At 52.8% G+C, this 16,060-nt stretch overlaps 5 protein-coding genes across 5 annotated transcripts; 1 reads left to right on the forward strand and 4 right to left on the reverse strand.

Annotated features, from left to right (window-relative positions):
* Positions 1-2,062: 2,062 nt before the first annotated feature.
* On the reverse strand, positions 2,063-2,654 carry J4E78_000736 (uncharacterized protein; the record flags this gene model as incomplete). The annotated part of the gene is made up of 2 exons (XM_049361398.1): positions 2,063-2,468; positions 2,521-2,654. 2 exons carry the CDS (start codon positions 2,652-2,654, stop codon positions 2,063-2,065), a joined length of 540 nt encoding a protein of 179 aa, XP_049226681.1.
* A 1,889-nt stretch (positions 2,655-4,543) lies between these two features.
* On the reverse strand, positions 4,544-7,679 carry J4E78_000737 (uncharacterized protein; the record flags this gene model as incomplete). Its single annotated transcript, XM_049361399.1, has 3 exons — positions 4,544-6,668; positions 6,716-7,499; positions 7,595-7,679. 3 exons carry the CDS (start codon positions 7,677-7,679, stop codon positions 4,544-4,546), a joined length of 2,994 nt encoding a protein of 997 aa, XP_049226682.1.
* Positions 7,680-7,989: 310 nt separating this feature from the next.
* NDK1 (nucleoside diphosphate kinase) lies at positions 7,990-8,722 on the forward strand (the record flags this gene model as incomplete). The annotated part of the gene is made up of 4 exons (XM_049361400.1): positions 7,990-8,006; positions 8,080-8,110; positions 8,257-8,404; positions 8,460-8,722. The coding sequence occupies 4 exons, from the start codon at positions 7,990-7,992 to the stop codon at positions 8,720-8,722; spliced, it is 459 nt and encodes a 152-aa protein (XP_049226683.1).
* Positions 8,723-9,094: 372 nt separating this feature from the next.
* On the reverse strand, positions 9,095-13,459 carry J4E78_000739 (uncharacterized protein; the record flags this gene model as incomplete). The annotated part of the gene is made up of 1 exon (XM_049361401.1): positions 9,095-13,459. One exon carries the CDS (start codon positions 13,457-13,459, stop codon positions 9,095-9,097), a length of 4,365 nt encoding a protein of 1,454 aa, XP_049226684.1.
* Positions 13,460-13,940: 481 nt separating this feature from the next.
* Positions 13,941-15,623, reverse strand: J4E78_000740 (uncharacterized protein; the record flags this gene model as incomplete). The annotated part of the gene is made up of 1 exon (XM_049361402.1): positions 13,941-15,623. One exon carries the CDS (start codon positions 15,621-15,623, stop codon positions 13,941-13,943), a length of 1,683 nt encoding a protein of 560 aa, XP_049226685.1.
* Positions 15,624-16,060: the final 437 nt, after the last annotated feature.

A 16,060-nucleotide genomic window follows, 5' to 3' on the forward strand; every position in this document is an offset into this window, starting at 1 on the left:
ATGTTGTCCACTTCTCTAATACGCCGTGCTCATTCATTTTGCCACCCGCATTAGCCGGAACTCCATCCATGAGAGGACTTTGTCAGAATATCTGCACCTACAAGGGCTGCGTTCCCATCTCGCGGTCTGCAGGCGCAGCGCCTCACCGTGCCACCCAGACCCTGGCCGCTAAGTGACCAGTAGGATGCATCCCATGAGGACCAAAGGTTCGGTTGCGAGATCCTTCCTCGGACACATCCCGTGAGCAATTCTTGCTGCTAATTCGCCATAGTAAAGCCAACTTGGTTCTAGAATCATGTTTCGGCATGTTCGCTGTATAATTAACGCGAAAGTTGGTGACATGCACTGTGCCACTTCGCCGCACAATCAGTAGAAGGTAACATGCTCCGATCGGTTCCAACGACCTGGGATACAGGATCAAGCCTCTTTTGCTTTTCTATCGGCCAAGTGTTCGCTGGAGTGCCCTGCGATCCTTCTCGCCGTGTCACACTTTGCCGTAGGGGTGCATGATGGTCATTTTCCCACTGGCATCAAACACGGGCAGAGAAATTTGTAGTTGTTAGGGACGACAGGGTGTCTCTGGGTGAAGTACCCGTCATGGCCTGACACACACGGTTTACGAAAACCGTTATATGGACTGCGGCGGATCATGACATATGCGTCTTCCATGACCCAAGCTCCCGTCTGATAACAAGACGTCTCAAGTCTCTTCTTTACATTATACGGCTCACGTCGTCATTTGATCTCATTCTCCAACTCATTATGTACGAGGCTTCGAAGGCTCCAGTTTCCAAGGATGTTCTGTTACGGACGAACGCCGTCATGCTCGTCCTAACGTCCGGATTTGTCTTTGCGCGCGCCGTATTGCAAATCGCCAAACGTAAACCGTTCGAGCTGCCAGACTTCTTTGTCTATTTTGCGTATTGCTTGTTCATCGCGCTATGGGCTTGCTATCACGTCGTTACGCCACCGATATACAGGGCGTATGCTTTCATGGAAGGAGAGACTGAAGCGTACGCCACTATGAAAAACGATGCTATTGCAATGCTGAAGTTCCTCGTGGCTGGTCAGATCTGCTTTTACACCCTTCTTATCTCGGTCAAGATGTCATTGGTGACGTTGTATCGGAAGTTGCTCGCTGGGCTGCCAAGCATCTACAGGAAGATATGGTGGGCCTTGGTCGCTTTTTGTGCGTTGGTGAGTATGCGAAGCAAGACTTGCCCGAATACTTTCGCTAATAGACCTCTGGGCGTGGATTGGTAGTGTCACTAGCACTTTTACTACATGCGACGACCTAAACGCGGAGTTCAGAGAGGGCCAGTGCGGCGGAACTCTTGACGAGGACCGAAGAGTCATCTTCAGTCTCTACTTCGCGTACTCCGTCGATGTGGCGACCGATTTAGCAAGTAAGCGCATCATTTAACATTTTCCCAGCGTGGCGTACTAATCCACGTAGTCATGTTTTTACCGTTACATCTGACATGGAACCTCCAGATGCCTCGCAAGCAAAAGGTTGGTATCTTCATATTGTTCGGGAGCGGTTTCATCTGCATCGCCTTTGCAACTTTACGATGCTTGCAAGTCGGTGTTGATGGTAGTGGAAAGGCTACAACACCGGAACCCAAGTGGTTGATGCTGTGGACTATATTGGAATGTTCAATAGGTATGTTCACTGCTCCATCCGCGAGGTTCAATACATGACTGACAGAATATACAGCTATCATGATCGCATGTTCGCCTGCCTTCGCATCTTTCATTCGAAAGCGTATAAATACTTCGAAACCATCGTACAATGCACAAGGCTACTTCAAACAAGGAACTGATGAGATAAAGATGAAGAGCATCATTTGTGCCCCAGTTCGAGCCAAACGTGGCGATGCGGATATGTATTGGGATGATACGCATAGTAGTCAGGAAGAACTTGCTGGGAACTCTAGGCGCATCGTCGTCAAAACTACAGTACAGCAAAATGACGAGATCTCTGGTCCTCCCTGGAAGCATGTGGGTACCAGACAATCCTGGACGACAGAGGTACACAGTGGCAAGGGAAGAGTAGCATAACTTAGCTGTTAAACCAGTCAACACCCCTAACCATTTTATCACATATGTAGCCAGTGACAAACGCATATGTCCCCTTATGCAAAATGTCAATGACCTGCTCGTTGATCGGCCACGTCCACGGAACCATGGAAACATTCGCTGTGGTCTCCACCAACTGATCCAGCATGATGCGAATACCGGTATGCATGAAGACAGCTACCGGCCCGATGACGCCGTAGTACGACATGACCGCTCTGAAAGGCCCAGCAAGCATGCCCATACCGAAGTGATGAGCATGATTCAACAGGAAGGTGTGGCGCTGGTAAAATTCTGGTGAGACACCCATGTGGTTACCCATCGTTCGCGCGGGTACGTAGGAGTCTGGACGGCCTGTGAAGAACTGTTCGACTTTGTTCGATCCTGACATGCTGGAGAAAGTCAGGCATTTGCAGAAAGATGGTCAGGTGGCAACTGTCTTACACTAAGGCTCCTACAAAGCCGGCTCCGATACCGATAGCGACCGCGCGACCGAATCCGACCTGCGGAAATTTGGGAAAGCTCGACTTCGCATCTGGATACGAGACCGTTCCGGTCGCGGTGTGGTATTGAGGCATGATGACTATGCTTTGGATGGCGATGGAAAGGGAGTAGAGGTCGCCCAATGTGGTTTGGAACTGGAGAAAGGAGGGTGCGAATCGTCGTTGCGATGCTTTGTTTTGCACCTGACGTTTGCGCTGTGACTTAATGTGGTCGTGAGCGAATGACCAATGACTTCGCTCACTTTGACGTCACGCATCGCCGGGTTGCCAGATCTTCGGAGTGCGCGAGCCTGCACATTACACAACATGTGGCAGAAGGTAGTATAGAAAAAAGAATGCGAATATAAAGATCTGAAAGGAAGCTTTCAAGGTTCGTTGCCAACAGAATCAGATTTGTTGATTTTACACGGCACCGCGTCAGTGTCACTATGTGTTAAGATGTTGCTGTGGCCTCAGGTATCGCATTATTGCAGACTTGAATACTGACTCAGTTTGCCTCATCTAAAACTTCCAAGAATTTTCAAACCGTTCATGCCGACGCCATTGCTGATGAGCTCTCCATCGACGGCCATTCAACGTCCGTATCCATTTCCGAACTTAGCCCCAAGCGTTGTGCGACCGAACACTGTCAAAGAGTCAGGCAAGGTAGGTACTTTTTGTATGAGTCATTTGAACAGCTATCGTACGTGAAAGCGGCTCCAAATTTGGCAACGACGGTGCCTTCGGCGCTGGTGTCATCGCATGTGAAGGTGACACAAGCGCGCCTTCTGCACTAGTACGCGTTCTTTATATCCAGGTAACTTCCTCACCCACTCAACCACCAAGCGCAGACAAACAACAGCTTCCAAAACAGCACAAGCACTCCAACCGCGTCTGCCACAGCAGTGTGAAAGATGTCGTCATTTCTTGACCTGCCCGCGGAATTGCGCAACCAAGTATACGGTTACATTGCAATACCCCACACAGTACCTCTCTCCTCCTACATGGGGCTCTACCTATCCTGTCGCCAAATTCGATCTGAGATGGATAGCGAGTGCGCCAATGTGTTTCGACAGTACCTCGGGACCTTCCAATATCAGCTCCAAGACGCTCACCTCGACATGCCTGAGACTTTCGCGGAAATGCAGCACGTCCGCCTGCACGTCACACCAATTACAGCCTCAAACCTCGTTCGATGGTTCGACGAAAGTACAGCTTTATTCCCCCTCCATCTTGCGAGCCTTTCGATCATCCACGACTTCTCGGAAGAGTTGCCTCTGTCGCGTCAGACGAGCGATCTTATCCTTTTGCTTGGAGATGAGATATGTGACCAGCTCACGACAGGGGCGGCCAAATCTGAGCAAATTAGGATAGAGTCCTTATGGTCTTCAGAAGAAGCTGCGAAGGCTTTCATCCACCGTCATCCAGGCTATGAGTTTCAAACACCAGAATGGACCTTCTCATGGGAGGTGGGCTCTGAAGGTGCTCTATGTGGTTTGTGGAAGAAGTGAGGGTAAAGTAGCTGCCACGGATAGCTTTTAGAGAAATCTTGCTAACTTCTTACTAGTACGCACTTCTCCTTACTATGCTCTAGCTGCGCAGCAATCGAGGCAGTTTTGATACATCTTACTATCTGTCCTAAGAACTCAATAGATGAGGAGGGACACAGTGGGGTGCTAGCGACTGATACCATGGGCTTTGTATGCGAGATCGAGATTGGAAGGGACAGCGAATGAGGTTGCACGTTTCGTCTGTAGAGAACATACCGGTCCGAGCAAGAAGCCATTGTATTTGCCTGGTCACAAAAGCGTCCGAGGAGTGAGGAAAAGAGCGGTAGGGCTATACACGCCAATATGCATGTCTTCATAGGCGCGAGTAACACGTATTCGTAATCTTAATTCTATACAGATTGCGTTTCATCTCAGATTCCACGATCCTTTCCCTGTTGCAATGCGTGCTTCTCATACATCTAGACACCCCAGAGCTCAATGTTCATGACCATGATGCTCGTGCCCAGCACCCTTCTCCGCGAAGTCGATCTTCCACCCTCTGGTAATGAACACCCGAGGGTCCCTCACTACCGCATACGCAGCCTTCTTACCCTCGGCAGCATGGAACTCAAGCGGCACAGGCTTCTTCCTTTGCGTCTCCCTCTCACCCTCCTGCATAACGACGACCTCAGACTTGTCCTTCCACGCCTTGGGTGCGCCGACAATGATGATCTTCTCGACGCGTACCTTCTCCATCGTCTTGAGGTACTTCTCGCACTTGACAGTACGTTTGTTGGAGTCGAGGTTGGAGGAAGTGAGGATCTGGCGGGTGCCATCGAAGGAGAAGCGGCGGTGGATGAAGGCACCCATTTCGTAGTCAAAGGTCTCGCCATCGTCAACGTACAGAGTACCGGCAGCGTTGCCGTCTTTGTCCAGAGCGATGACCAGGGTAAAGGGGTCGTACTTCATGAGTCCAGAGGAACGACGAGGACGGTCGCGGCGTGGGATGACATGGCCACCCTGCATGAGAAGAGGAATCTTCTCGAGAGGGGCTGGTACAGTGTGGTGCCCAGCGCCGCTGTAAGTGGTGAAGTCAAAGTAGTCGTAGTAGGGCTGGTCGTCCGCGAGGTAGATAGAGACACTGTCAGCACCTTCCTTTGTGACTGGCTTGGCGAGCAGACCAGTGGAACCAATGTAGAGTTGGTCGTCAACTTCGAAACCACGTTCGTCGGCAGGGTGGACCCAGAAGTTGGGTCGGATGATGGGGGCACCGGTGGTGTGAGCCTCATGGAAGGCAGTGTACCAAGCAGGCAGAAGCTGGTAACGAAGACGAAGGGCCTGAGTGATGATCTCCGTGTACGGAGAGCCAGCAACGTATGGCTCGCGGCGACGAGTGTCGATATGAGCGTGGCCACGGAAGAAAGGGTAGTAGATACCAGCCTGGTACCAGCGAGTCAAGAGTTCCTTGCTTGGGTTACCGAAGAAACCTCCAACATCCGCACCACCGAAGGGGAAGCCGGAGATACCCTGGTTGAGGACCATGGGTATGGAAGCCTCAAGATGACTCCACTCAGCCTGGTTATCGCCAGTCCACATGGCAGCAGTGCGCTGACTACCAGAGTAGAAAGCTCGGGTTAGCACGAAGGGACGGCGAACCTCGCCCTTCTTGCGCTCCGTGATGGCTTGGTATGTCGCGTTGTGGAAAGTCATACCGTTGATGTTGTGAACATCGCGGTGCTCCCAGTTACCGTGGTGCAAGTTGTCCTTGGGCATGGTTGTCTCAGGGCCGTTGAACACCGAGGGCTCGTTCATGTCGTTCCAAATGAAGGTGTTGTGGGCAGTGCCCTTGAACTTGTCGTAGTTGAACAAGCCCTTCCACCAGTCGATGGCAGCCGGGTTGAAGCAGTCGATCCACATAGATGAGCCAGGCCAGCACCAGCCCTCGTACTGCTTGCCTTCCTTGTTCTTAACAGCGAGGTCCTTCTTCCTCAGCTCGTCGATGATCGGGTAATCATTCGTATTCTTGATATGGGGGTCGATGATCGCAACAAGCTTCCTGTCACGCTTGTCGAGCTGCTGCTGCATGCCTTCGGGGTTGGCAAAGGTCAGAGGATCCCAAGTGAAGTACTTCTTCTCCTGTGTGTATTCAATGTCGAGCCAGATAACGTCGTACGGGATGTTGAACTTGTCGAACCTGCGGTCGACGTCCTTGACATCCTCATCGGTGACGTAGTTCCATCGGCACTGGTGGTAGGCGATAGCGAAGGACTGGGGCATAGCGGTGTAACCAGTCAGTTCACCATACTGGCGAGTGAGGTCCTGAGGAGTCGGTCCGAGGAAGACAAAGACGTCCAGCAGACCACTCTCAGACATCCAGTGCGTCTCAGTATCGGTATGGCCCTCAACACCAAGAGCGAGCGGGTTCGCAGTGTTCCTCTTCTTTGTCACGTCGATCCAGGTCTCGGCACCGTTGAGCCAAAAGACACCGACGGTGGAACCCTTGCGATGGGCTTGCATGAATGGGATGGCGCCGTAGAGGGTCATGGGGCTGTCCATCTCGTACTCGAAGACGTCGGCGTTGTACAGTCGGTATGGCTCGGTGTAGGCATTGTCGCCGCCCCTAGAGACTGTCAGCTAAGTAGGTATATCTGTGTGGATACTGCGCACCTGGTGGTCTTGAGAGATAGCCGTGTCGCGTGCTCTGGGATACCAAAGACGTGCGCGTATCCAGGGAACGAGATGTCCAGTGCAACAGCCTCAGGGCCTCTCGGCTTGCTGTCTGTGTTGCCACCAAAGCTCTCATCCCACCACGTGCTTTCGTCTTCTACAGGCTCTTCGGTCTTCTTCTCTTCCTCCTTGACTTCTTCCTCGCCCTCCTTCTTCTCCTCTTGGGGCTTCTCGACCTTGGGTCGCCAGTGTTCGACGTTCATGTAGCCGCGCTCATTGAACTTGACTTGCGTCTCGCCATCGCGTTGGAACTCGATGCCGAAGGGCGCGTGGCGGATGACGGCCTGGTGCTTGCTGCCCTTGCCGTAGACAACCTTGGTGTAGCCATCTTCCGTCTCGGGGTTGAAAGCAGCGCCCTTGGACGGGTCTAGCCCTCCAACAAGAGTCCATTGTGCCGCCTCGTTGTATCGCTCCTTCCGTGCTTGACTGTCGTGTCGCAGTTGGATGTCGCCTTTGGCCCTCTTCTCTTCGTCAAGAGTAACGCGTGCCACGCCCGATTCGAGGAATGTAACGGTAAGCGGCAAGCGAGCTTTCTCTTCGCCTTCCCTCAGTGTCTTGAGCACGACGGCATCTAATTGGCCATCTTTGAACGTGATTGAGGCAGGGTCGAGAACGTAGGGCGAGGTCCAGGAGCTCGAAGCGGAGACGTCATCGGCGAACTGGCGGTTGCGCTTGCAGAAGCCCGATTGACTGCATGTTTTGAAGTTCTCATGCTTGACCGATACTGACGTCTGTTAGTAACCTCCTTATAGCTTCGTATTAATGCAGAAAGAACGCCGTCATGGACTGGAGATATTGAGGGTGAGCTTAGCTACGTACCAGCTGGCACGAACAGGCAAGCCAACAACGCCAACACCAAAAATACAGCCGTCCACCGGGGAGGCTGCTTCCGTAAAGTAATCATGACAGGCAGCTCTCTAATACACAGAAGCCAGCCTGGAATATCACCAGTCTATCAATCAATCGGCCAGTCCTCGACGCTCGAGATGCCATGTGGACTTTGAAGCAGCGCCAAGGTCAGGGTCCAGCTCTCTTGCACAAATCAGGCATAATTTTATGCAAGCTACCCCACTAGACAACAACGAGGGCGTCGATACCCCACCCCCTTCATAAAATTCCAGCTACACGTCCGTCTCTCCTTCTCGTTTCCTCTCATCAAGTCGTAAAGACACATCACTTTTACACAAAAACTCAAACGCCAATTCATCGCCAAAATGACTACCGAGCAGACGTACGTTGGGCATCCTGATCCCAAGACGAGGGGCAGCTGAAGGGCGGTGAACGGCATACTGACAGCTGAATAGCTTCATCGCTATCAAGCCTGACGGTGTTCAGGTATGTTTCTCTCTCAGTTCTCGAACCTTGTACTCTTCACGCTATCAACAGTGAATCAATTGTTACAATGATTCTGCTGTTACGACTGAGACAGCGGGGTTCTCAACAAAAGATAAAAAGCAAACATACTAACAAATGCCCAACAGCGTGGCCTCATCGGTCCCATCATCACCCGCTTCGAGAACCGCGGCTTCAAGCTTGCCGCCATCAAGCTCGTCACTCCCTCCAAGGAGCACCTCGAGAAGCACTACGCCGACTTGAGCGACAAGCCCTTCTTCCCCGGTCTAATTGCCTGTACGTTGGCCATTTCGAACGAGATATACCCAGTTCCACCACTGACACCCTCTAGACATGGGCTCCGGCCCCGTCTGCGCCATGGTCTGGGAGGGCCGTGACGCCGTCAAGACCGGCCGCTCCATCCTCGGTGCTACCAACCCCCTCGCCTCCGCCCCCGGCACCATCCGTGGTGACTTCGCCCTCGACGTTGGCCGCAACGTCTGCCACGGCTCCGACAGCGTCGAGAACGGCAAAAAGGAGATCGCTCTCTGGTTCAAGGAGGGTGAGGTCCAGAGCTGGAAGTCCGCCCAGCATGACTGGGTTTACGAGAAATAGACGCCTCATACAGTTAGACTACGAGAGAATGGAGCGAGATTAGTAGCTACGAGCTTCTGCGACGGACAGCTGGTCCACGGACTGGCCTAGTAGTCATAGACGCTCTGGGCGAAAAGCTGGCTCTAGACTTCAGGGTTTAGGTGTGGGCTATGAAGATACGATCGCATGAAAAGGAATATGGTAGAAACCAATGAGACACATGAATGATCTCTCAATACTTTGTTGACTCGCAAAGTGATGCAGTGCTGCTCATGCTAATGTGGTCCACCAGAGCATGAACGTAATACACTCAGTGTATCCTATACATGCGCCGATAACATAACCATGCCACACTCGAGACGTTCCTCAACGCCGCGCAAAAGCCCCAAACCCTCATGCATCTTCACCTGCCGGCTCTTTTCCCTTGTCTTTACTCCTCGTCCGAACCCTCGCCACCTCTTTCTCTGCCAGTTCAGTGCCTATCTTCGCGGTGAACCAACCCCTCAACTTCTCCACTTCGCGCCATTCCCCAGCACCCTTCTCAACAGCCGGCCCTTTGATCTCCTCTCTTGCTCTCAATTCACCAAACGCACCTCTCTTCGCTCCCCAGACAGGTTTACCCCAGCGCCATACACACCACGCACTCTCGTCTGTGCTTATAAGCATGGGATGCCGGTTCAACGACTTGACAGCGAACGCGCGGAGTAAGACCACATCGCCAATCTGCGCCTCTGGAAGTGCATTCTGATAAGCGCGGAAGATCTGCACCGTTGTCGTCTCGGGCCAGGAGCTAGCATCCGTTATCTGCAGACTGGTGAACCAGTGTTTTGGACCCTTCTTGGCCTTTTCGCTTGGCGTAGTAGGAGAGGTGACCAGGGCAAGTATGTCGGGTTTGGTAGCCGAGTGGAAGTCGGAGGAGCGGTTGAGGAAGTAGACGAGGTCCTTTAGAGGAGTATAGTAAGCTAGCGGGGTGGAAAGGCCGACAGAGGGTGGCTCGGGCGTCTCAGCGTTGGCGTCGTCGGACGATGGGTCAATCAAGGTTGGAGATGCGGGGATGGTTGCTGCGTCGACCGATCTGTGTTTGCGACGCGGTGTTGTTTTGGGTTCTGGTGATGCGGTCAAGACTTCCATGTCGACTTCGGCCTCGGCTTGGACGGAGCGCAGACCTGCAGATGTTGTTTGCGTAAGCTGAGGCGTCAAAAGGGTGTTTTGTTCATGTTGGGCGTTGATGCTGGGCTGCGACTCCATGGCAGTCTGCTGGCTTGCAGCAGGGGTGATAGGTCTTTTGCTCTGTTGTCTCGTCCGTTGGTCGATTCTAGGTGAAACGGGTGGTGAGCTGCGCATGAGCGCGTCAATATCACCGACGTCTTGGCTACCTCCACCTGGAAGATCGTATACTTTTCTCCTCGTTCTTCGTACGTTACGTGGGCTGGGAGTTATCGTGTCCTTTGATTGCGCTACATGTCGTTGCGTACCCGGGCTGCTGACCAATGGCTGTGTAACGTACGAAGATTCGGGTTGAGCAGGACTACAACTCCTCATCTCCACGCTTTGCTGCGCGTTCTTCTTCCCTCTGACCTTCTGCTTTGAAGGCCCTAACTCTGGCGCAGTGGCTGGCGGCGGTTTCAAGCCTTCATCATTCTCATCATCAAAAGCATTGGCACGGTCGACAGGGTCGCTGTGATGCATATACTCCATGTCTGAGGGATGCACAGTAGATATCGAATACTCAGAGCGTGCACTCTCTTCTTCAGAGTCTTTGATGAAAGCGACATCAGAATATCTGCCTTGCGAGGCACCCAACTCCTGCGACGGCTGGAAGCTGGAAACGATTCGGTCATACTCCTGAGTTTGGGATACTTCAATATCGGGTATAGAGTCTACACTTCTTTGCGAAGCATGTCTGCGCGAGCCTCTCTGACGAGCGATGCTAGCACCGGTTGACAAGCTTTCCATTGGCGAGAATCTCGACTGTGAACGAAGACTATAAGGAGAAGTCTGTGTGGATTCATGTGAAGGAGAGAATGCAGAATGGGTGCGTGTTCTGGGTGGTGAAACGGCTGAGCGGGCACGAGAAGTCACAGATCTTGTGGATCGTTTGTTGGCTTCAGGGACAGCAGCATCTTCTTTCTCCAGGGGCGCTGATGCCTTTGCTTTTGACCTGGTATTTTTTGCAGGCGGCTCAAGCACAACACTCGTGCTTTCGATCTTGTGGGCATCCTCAGGTCCGATGCCAGAATGTTGGCTCACAGGCTCATTAGCTGTCTGGGTGGTATCGACGGGCGCTAGTTGGTCATTGAATTCGTCTGCCTGGAATACGGCGGCCTCTTCTATTGTTTCCATGTGGACATCAGATTGACGGTCATCTTCAAAGGCAGCTATCTGCTCATGTTCCTGCCCGAATGATGCGTGTTCCATCGGAAATGCGTCTTGCAAGTAGTCGTCAGTAGCCTCCAAACTCGATTCTGGCAGATCACCGACATGTGAAAACGGCTCCTGCGTGGGGTGTGGTACAACTTCAGGCTCCGGTTCCTGAGATTTAGTGTGAGTAATTGTTCGCTCCTCTGATGTATCAAGAGCATGTGCGTCCGCGGTCGCAAAATCCAGGTTCACAAACTCACTATGATTACCAAGATCCATGGCAGAGGGCTGGTCCTGAGAAGGAGTCTGTCTTCGGCTAGAGCTAGGCTGCCGCTCTTCATGTCTGGTGTCGATCTCGCTGTTATCATCTGAAGGGGAGCCCAAGTCGACGATAGCTGACGTAGCTGTGGAATGTTGTGTGCCTGTGTCCAGTGCTTGGCCACGAGTGTCTTCTAGGCTTCCGTTCACAGATTGCATGTCATCCGAGACATTGGGGGCTTCTTCAGGCTGTTGAGCAGTGTTGGGCTGCATCATAGATTCGACTGCCATGAATTCCGGCTCGATTTCACTCAAGGCTTCTTCTTCATCCTCCGAGGAGAGTTCTACAACTTCTGGCTCGGCCGTTTCGTCTTCAACCATCTCTGGATTTGCAGTAGTCAAATCTTCAACGGCGTCGTCTGTATCATCGCTCTGGGGAATGCTCAGGCGTGACTGAGATATATCTTCTACTTCCGAATCGCCATCGTCGTGTTCGCGAGGGGCGGGCGAGGTTGAAACGTCGATGTTCTCAGCTTTTTCCTCGACTGATTGAGCTTCTGGCGGAGGCGACGACAGCTCCATGGGGCGAGAATAGCCAGCACCGTCCATGCCGAATGTGAATCGTACAGGTGTGAAGGCCGACTCGTGGTTCGGGTGGAACACCGAAGCTCTCGATGAGCCTATTGAGCTGAAGAAGGACGTCTCGCCGATGTAGCTCGCTTCGCTTGGTGGATCTTCTTCCTTGTCTCCCGTAGCATCAGCTTCGACCGGCTGTTCGATAGTAGTAGCAACGCCAAAGTAAGACGCAGCATCAGCGTCATGCTCTCCTGGAAACGGTGACGGCAATGGAAGATTGGAGGCGTCTTGTGGCGCAAGCGTTGGACTTTCAGGCTCTCTACCGATCGGCGTCAACAAGCCTGCGGCGACCGATGGGAAGGCGGGAGGAGGCATAGCAATCGTAAGCTCGTTGTTGGCGTGATTGTCAGCCCCAGCGGCGGGCACGGGTTCGGTTTCTACATGTGATTCTACGACTTCTGAGGAGCTTGGTTCTTGGGTCGAAGTCATCTCATCCTTTCCTGTGACCGCCTCTATGTCAACCACTGGTTCTTGGACGCGCTCAAGTGGTCTGTCTTCTTGTTCTTCGACATCCGCCTCGGTGGTGCTAGTGCTGGTGGCATTAAGCTCATCGCGCGTGTTGCCTTCTTCCTCGGTATTAACTTCAGTGTCGATCTCGGTATCGCCTCCAAAAGCATATTGTGCATCTGATGGTGGGTGTTCGTCGGGCCCACCGTAGAGATCGTGGGAATCGGCGTCCTTTGGTGGCCCCGTAGAAGACTCGCCAACGACCTCTGCACCCTCGTCTGTTGGGGTATTCGGCTCCGTGTCTTCATCTTCCTGAACATGCAAGGGCCCGGCTGGTCGTTGAGGCGAAACGGGGGTGCGTGGAAGTTGCGCTGCACGACTAGGCGACGCTTCAACAGACTCGAGCTCTTCTTCCATGTCCATGTCCTCTTTCTCCGGCGATGGTGTCCTTGCGCTGTATGTCCACGCCTTCCAGTCCCCGTATGACTTCCTAGGTCGCTTTCGGTCGTGACCGTCCTCCGTCTCGTCCGCCAAGGGGTCGTAGGGTGCTGGGAAGGAGGGTCCGTCGGACAACCGCACCCGCTTGAAGAAAGCAGGGGAGGAGAATTCGCGCGCAGGCGTCGGGGCTGCTGGGCGGACAGGCGACCCGGTCGCAGGTGTGGGCGCGGCATCGACGAGTTCGAGGTTCGCCGTTTCGCTGCCATTTCGATAGACGCGAACGACTACTGTCTGGGTATAGGATAGCTCCCACTCGATGCTCTTGCCGGGTGTGCTGATGGCGCCTTCCTTAACAAAATCGGCGCCTCGTAGGCTCAGAACCACTTCATCGCCAATGCCCACGCCTGCTGTCGCAATGGCCTTCGCGCTGGCGCCAGAGAAGCGCGCTCTGACTTGTCCGTTCTTGCGTCGTAGTCGTAGGTCGGGCTCAGCGAGCAGCAGGGCAAATTGTCGCGTCGACGACGAGTAGGGCCATATTAACGTGACGGTCGCTCGGAACTGCTTCGATTCAATCGCGGCCAGCTCTGGACTGAGCTCTGCGATATGCGTGTAATCCATGATGCGCGGCGAGAGCGCAGATGCGTGTTATGAAAGCGACATCGTGAGAAGGGCGATTTGTCTAGGTGGGAAAGTGGGTATTGCGCCCGTGGGTGGTGTTGACGTGTGAGCAGCGTGGAAGCGTGCAGGGATGTTGCGCGGAAGGTGCTTGCGGCCACCTCGGTTGTTCCTGTATTACAGCACCCCATTTAAGGGAAAACCCGAACACCTAAGAGCCTACATTAAGATAAAAGCTTGCGAAGTTAGTAGCCTAACAACAACGTAGGCTCCTAGGTGTTTGGTTTTTCCCTTGTATAAGGTGACAGCTTCCATCAAGCGCGTTTGATGTCGTCACTTTTGCTATCAATATAGCGCTTTTGGCTTGTTCGGTGCGCTTTCCATTAGGACAAATAAAAGCCGTCACTGGGATATCCATGAGACTGGCAGTATAGGTGTGTGTGTTGTACAGGAGCGCGCTATGTTCAGAGTTACAGGCCTATTACTACGGCAGATCCAAAACATCCTTCAAGACTTTCAACGCCCCAAACAAGTCATTATCGTGATACCTTCTTGCATTCACTTGCAAGTTGATCGGCGCTCCTTCGAAGTCTGAGCTCTCCCACAGCTCTTTGGTGTGTCTGCACTCATCGCTCAATGGCTTGTACCCTGCGGCATATGCTTCCTTGCCCTCTGCTTTGATGGGTGTAGGTACAACCACCCCGGGGTAGTCAACAAAGTTATACAGACTCGTATATGTCCAATAGAACGCTGTGTCATGCGCAGAGGCCGGGCCGACAAACGCAGGCCCAACGACGATGTCGACTTCCTGTTCATTCCAGCTGTCGGCAAATTCATACCGGTATTTGTCGCGAGTAGCACGAAGCTCATTAACCTCTTCAGCATGAAGCATACCGAGAGACTCAACATCCTTCCAGTTCCAGTCGCTTAGTGGTAACACTGGCTCGCCTGTGGACATGACATCTTCCTTCGCTAATTTGCCACCACCTGGCCAGTACATACGGCGGATCAGCTTCCAAGCTTCTTGTGCTTTGTAAGGTGTGAACGGCTTCACTTGAATGACCTCCGAGTACCGAGGATCCGAGAGACGCTCACGAGCCCATGCTATAGCGCGCTTGACTGGTGGCTGAGGGTCAATGAACCCGTCGTTCTCGATGACACCGACCCTCAAAGGCTTCTTGCTTTTGGTATTGAAGCCTGTCCAAGGAAGCGGAACCACCTTGGGATCCAGTAAGTACGGTTTCTGGTCCAGAACGGTCGTCATGAAAAGATCCATGTCGCGCAAGCTCCGACAAAATGGGCCAGTGCTACACAAGACGTTGAGTTCTGCCGAGAATGAATGAGCGAGGAAGTCTTTCATCGGTAGCATGTATGAAGTTGACTTGTATCCATAGACACCGCAAAATGCGGCAGGGCCTCTTATACTGCCGCCGATATCTGTGCCTACGCCAAGTACTGATCCCTTCATGGCCACTAGGGCAGCTTCGCCACCAGATGAGCCACCAGCACTAAGGTTGATGTTGAAAGGGTTCAGCGTGCGGCCATAGTGAGATGTCGACTCCAAGTGCATGATCGTTTGAGGCTGATTGGTTTTGCAGTAGAATATCGCACCCATACTTCTCAACATCGACACCAGCAGGCAATCCTCCTCATTGAAGACAACGCTCGCTAACGATCCTTGTGATGAATAGGTTCCAGCGATGGGCATGTGCTCTTTGATGCTGATGGGAACACCGTGGAGCGGGCCAATCGTCTTGCCGTTCTTTAACATGTAATCGTCCAGCTCTTGCGCCCTTTTGACAGCCTCGTCCATGAACCATTGGGTCAAGCAGCATGTCAATTGATGTGCAATGATAGCGCGTTTCGAAAACGCAGTGGCTACTTCGACCGCTGATAGCTTCCGTGCAGCAATGGCTTCAGCAAGGCCTACTGCATCGTACTTTTCCGTGATGTCGATCTCAGCGGATGTGAGTATACCACAGGTGACTGGTATTCCCGAGACATCTTTGGGCGGACTGGCGAATAGTTCTGGCGACAAACGTAGTTCCGGAGGCACTTTTTGCGCGAATGCTTCAAGGATTGAGGCTCGCTTCTTCTCGTAATCTGCTGTACCTTGAGGCACAGGCTTGGGCTGAACTATAGCGAGCTCGGAAGGGTGATTGGCCATTCTGATTAATTTAGGTGGTTGGAGGATGTGAGTAGCCTGTGTGCTCAAGCGTTCCAAGGTTGTCAATCATGTAAACCAGCATCGCGGTCTTATCTCTACATGTATCGTCATTGTCGAGGCTAGGCCCAGGACAAGATACCCTGGCATTTGTGGCGCTGAGAGACATCCCGTATGTAAACGTGGTGCCCGGAAAAGTTCCGTGCTGGTATACGACGGCCGATTATGGTATGGCGATAAAGCCGATAAGGCGCGTGGTTGGTGTTGAAGGAGCGGAATAGATGCCGACGAACGGCCCTTAGCGCGTCATCCCACATTGTCCCGCATCAGCTAGCGAGCAACTCCTTTCCATATCCAGCTCCAACAACTCCAACTTTCCGGTTATCTTCCAATAAATGCAGCGCCTCTACTGCCTATCAGGCGAACGTTTCCCCGCTTTG

This window comes from Alternaria triticimaculans, assembly GCF_023758025.1.
Source record: "Alternaria triticimaculans strain BMP 0046 chromosome Unknown scaffold_1, whole genome shotgun sequence".
Taxonomy (NCBI): Eukaryota; Fungi; Ascomycota; class Dothideomycetes; order Pleosporales; family Pleosporaceae; genus Alternaria; species Alternaria triticimaculans.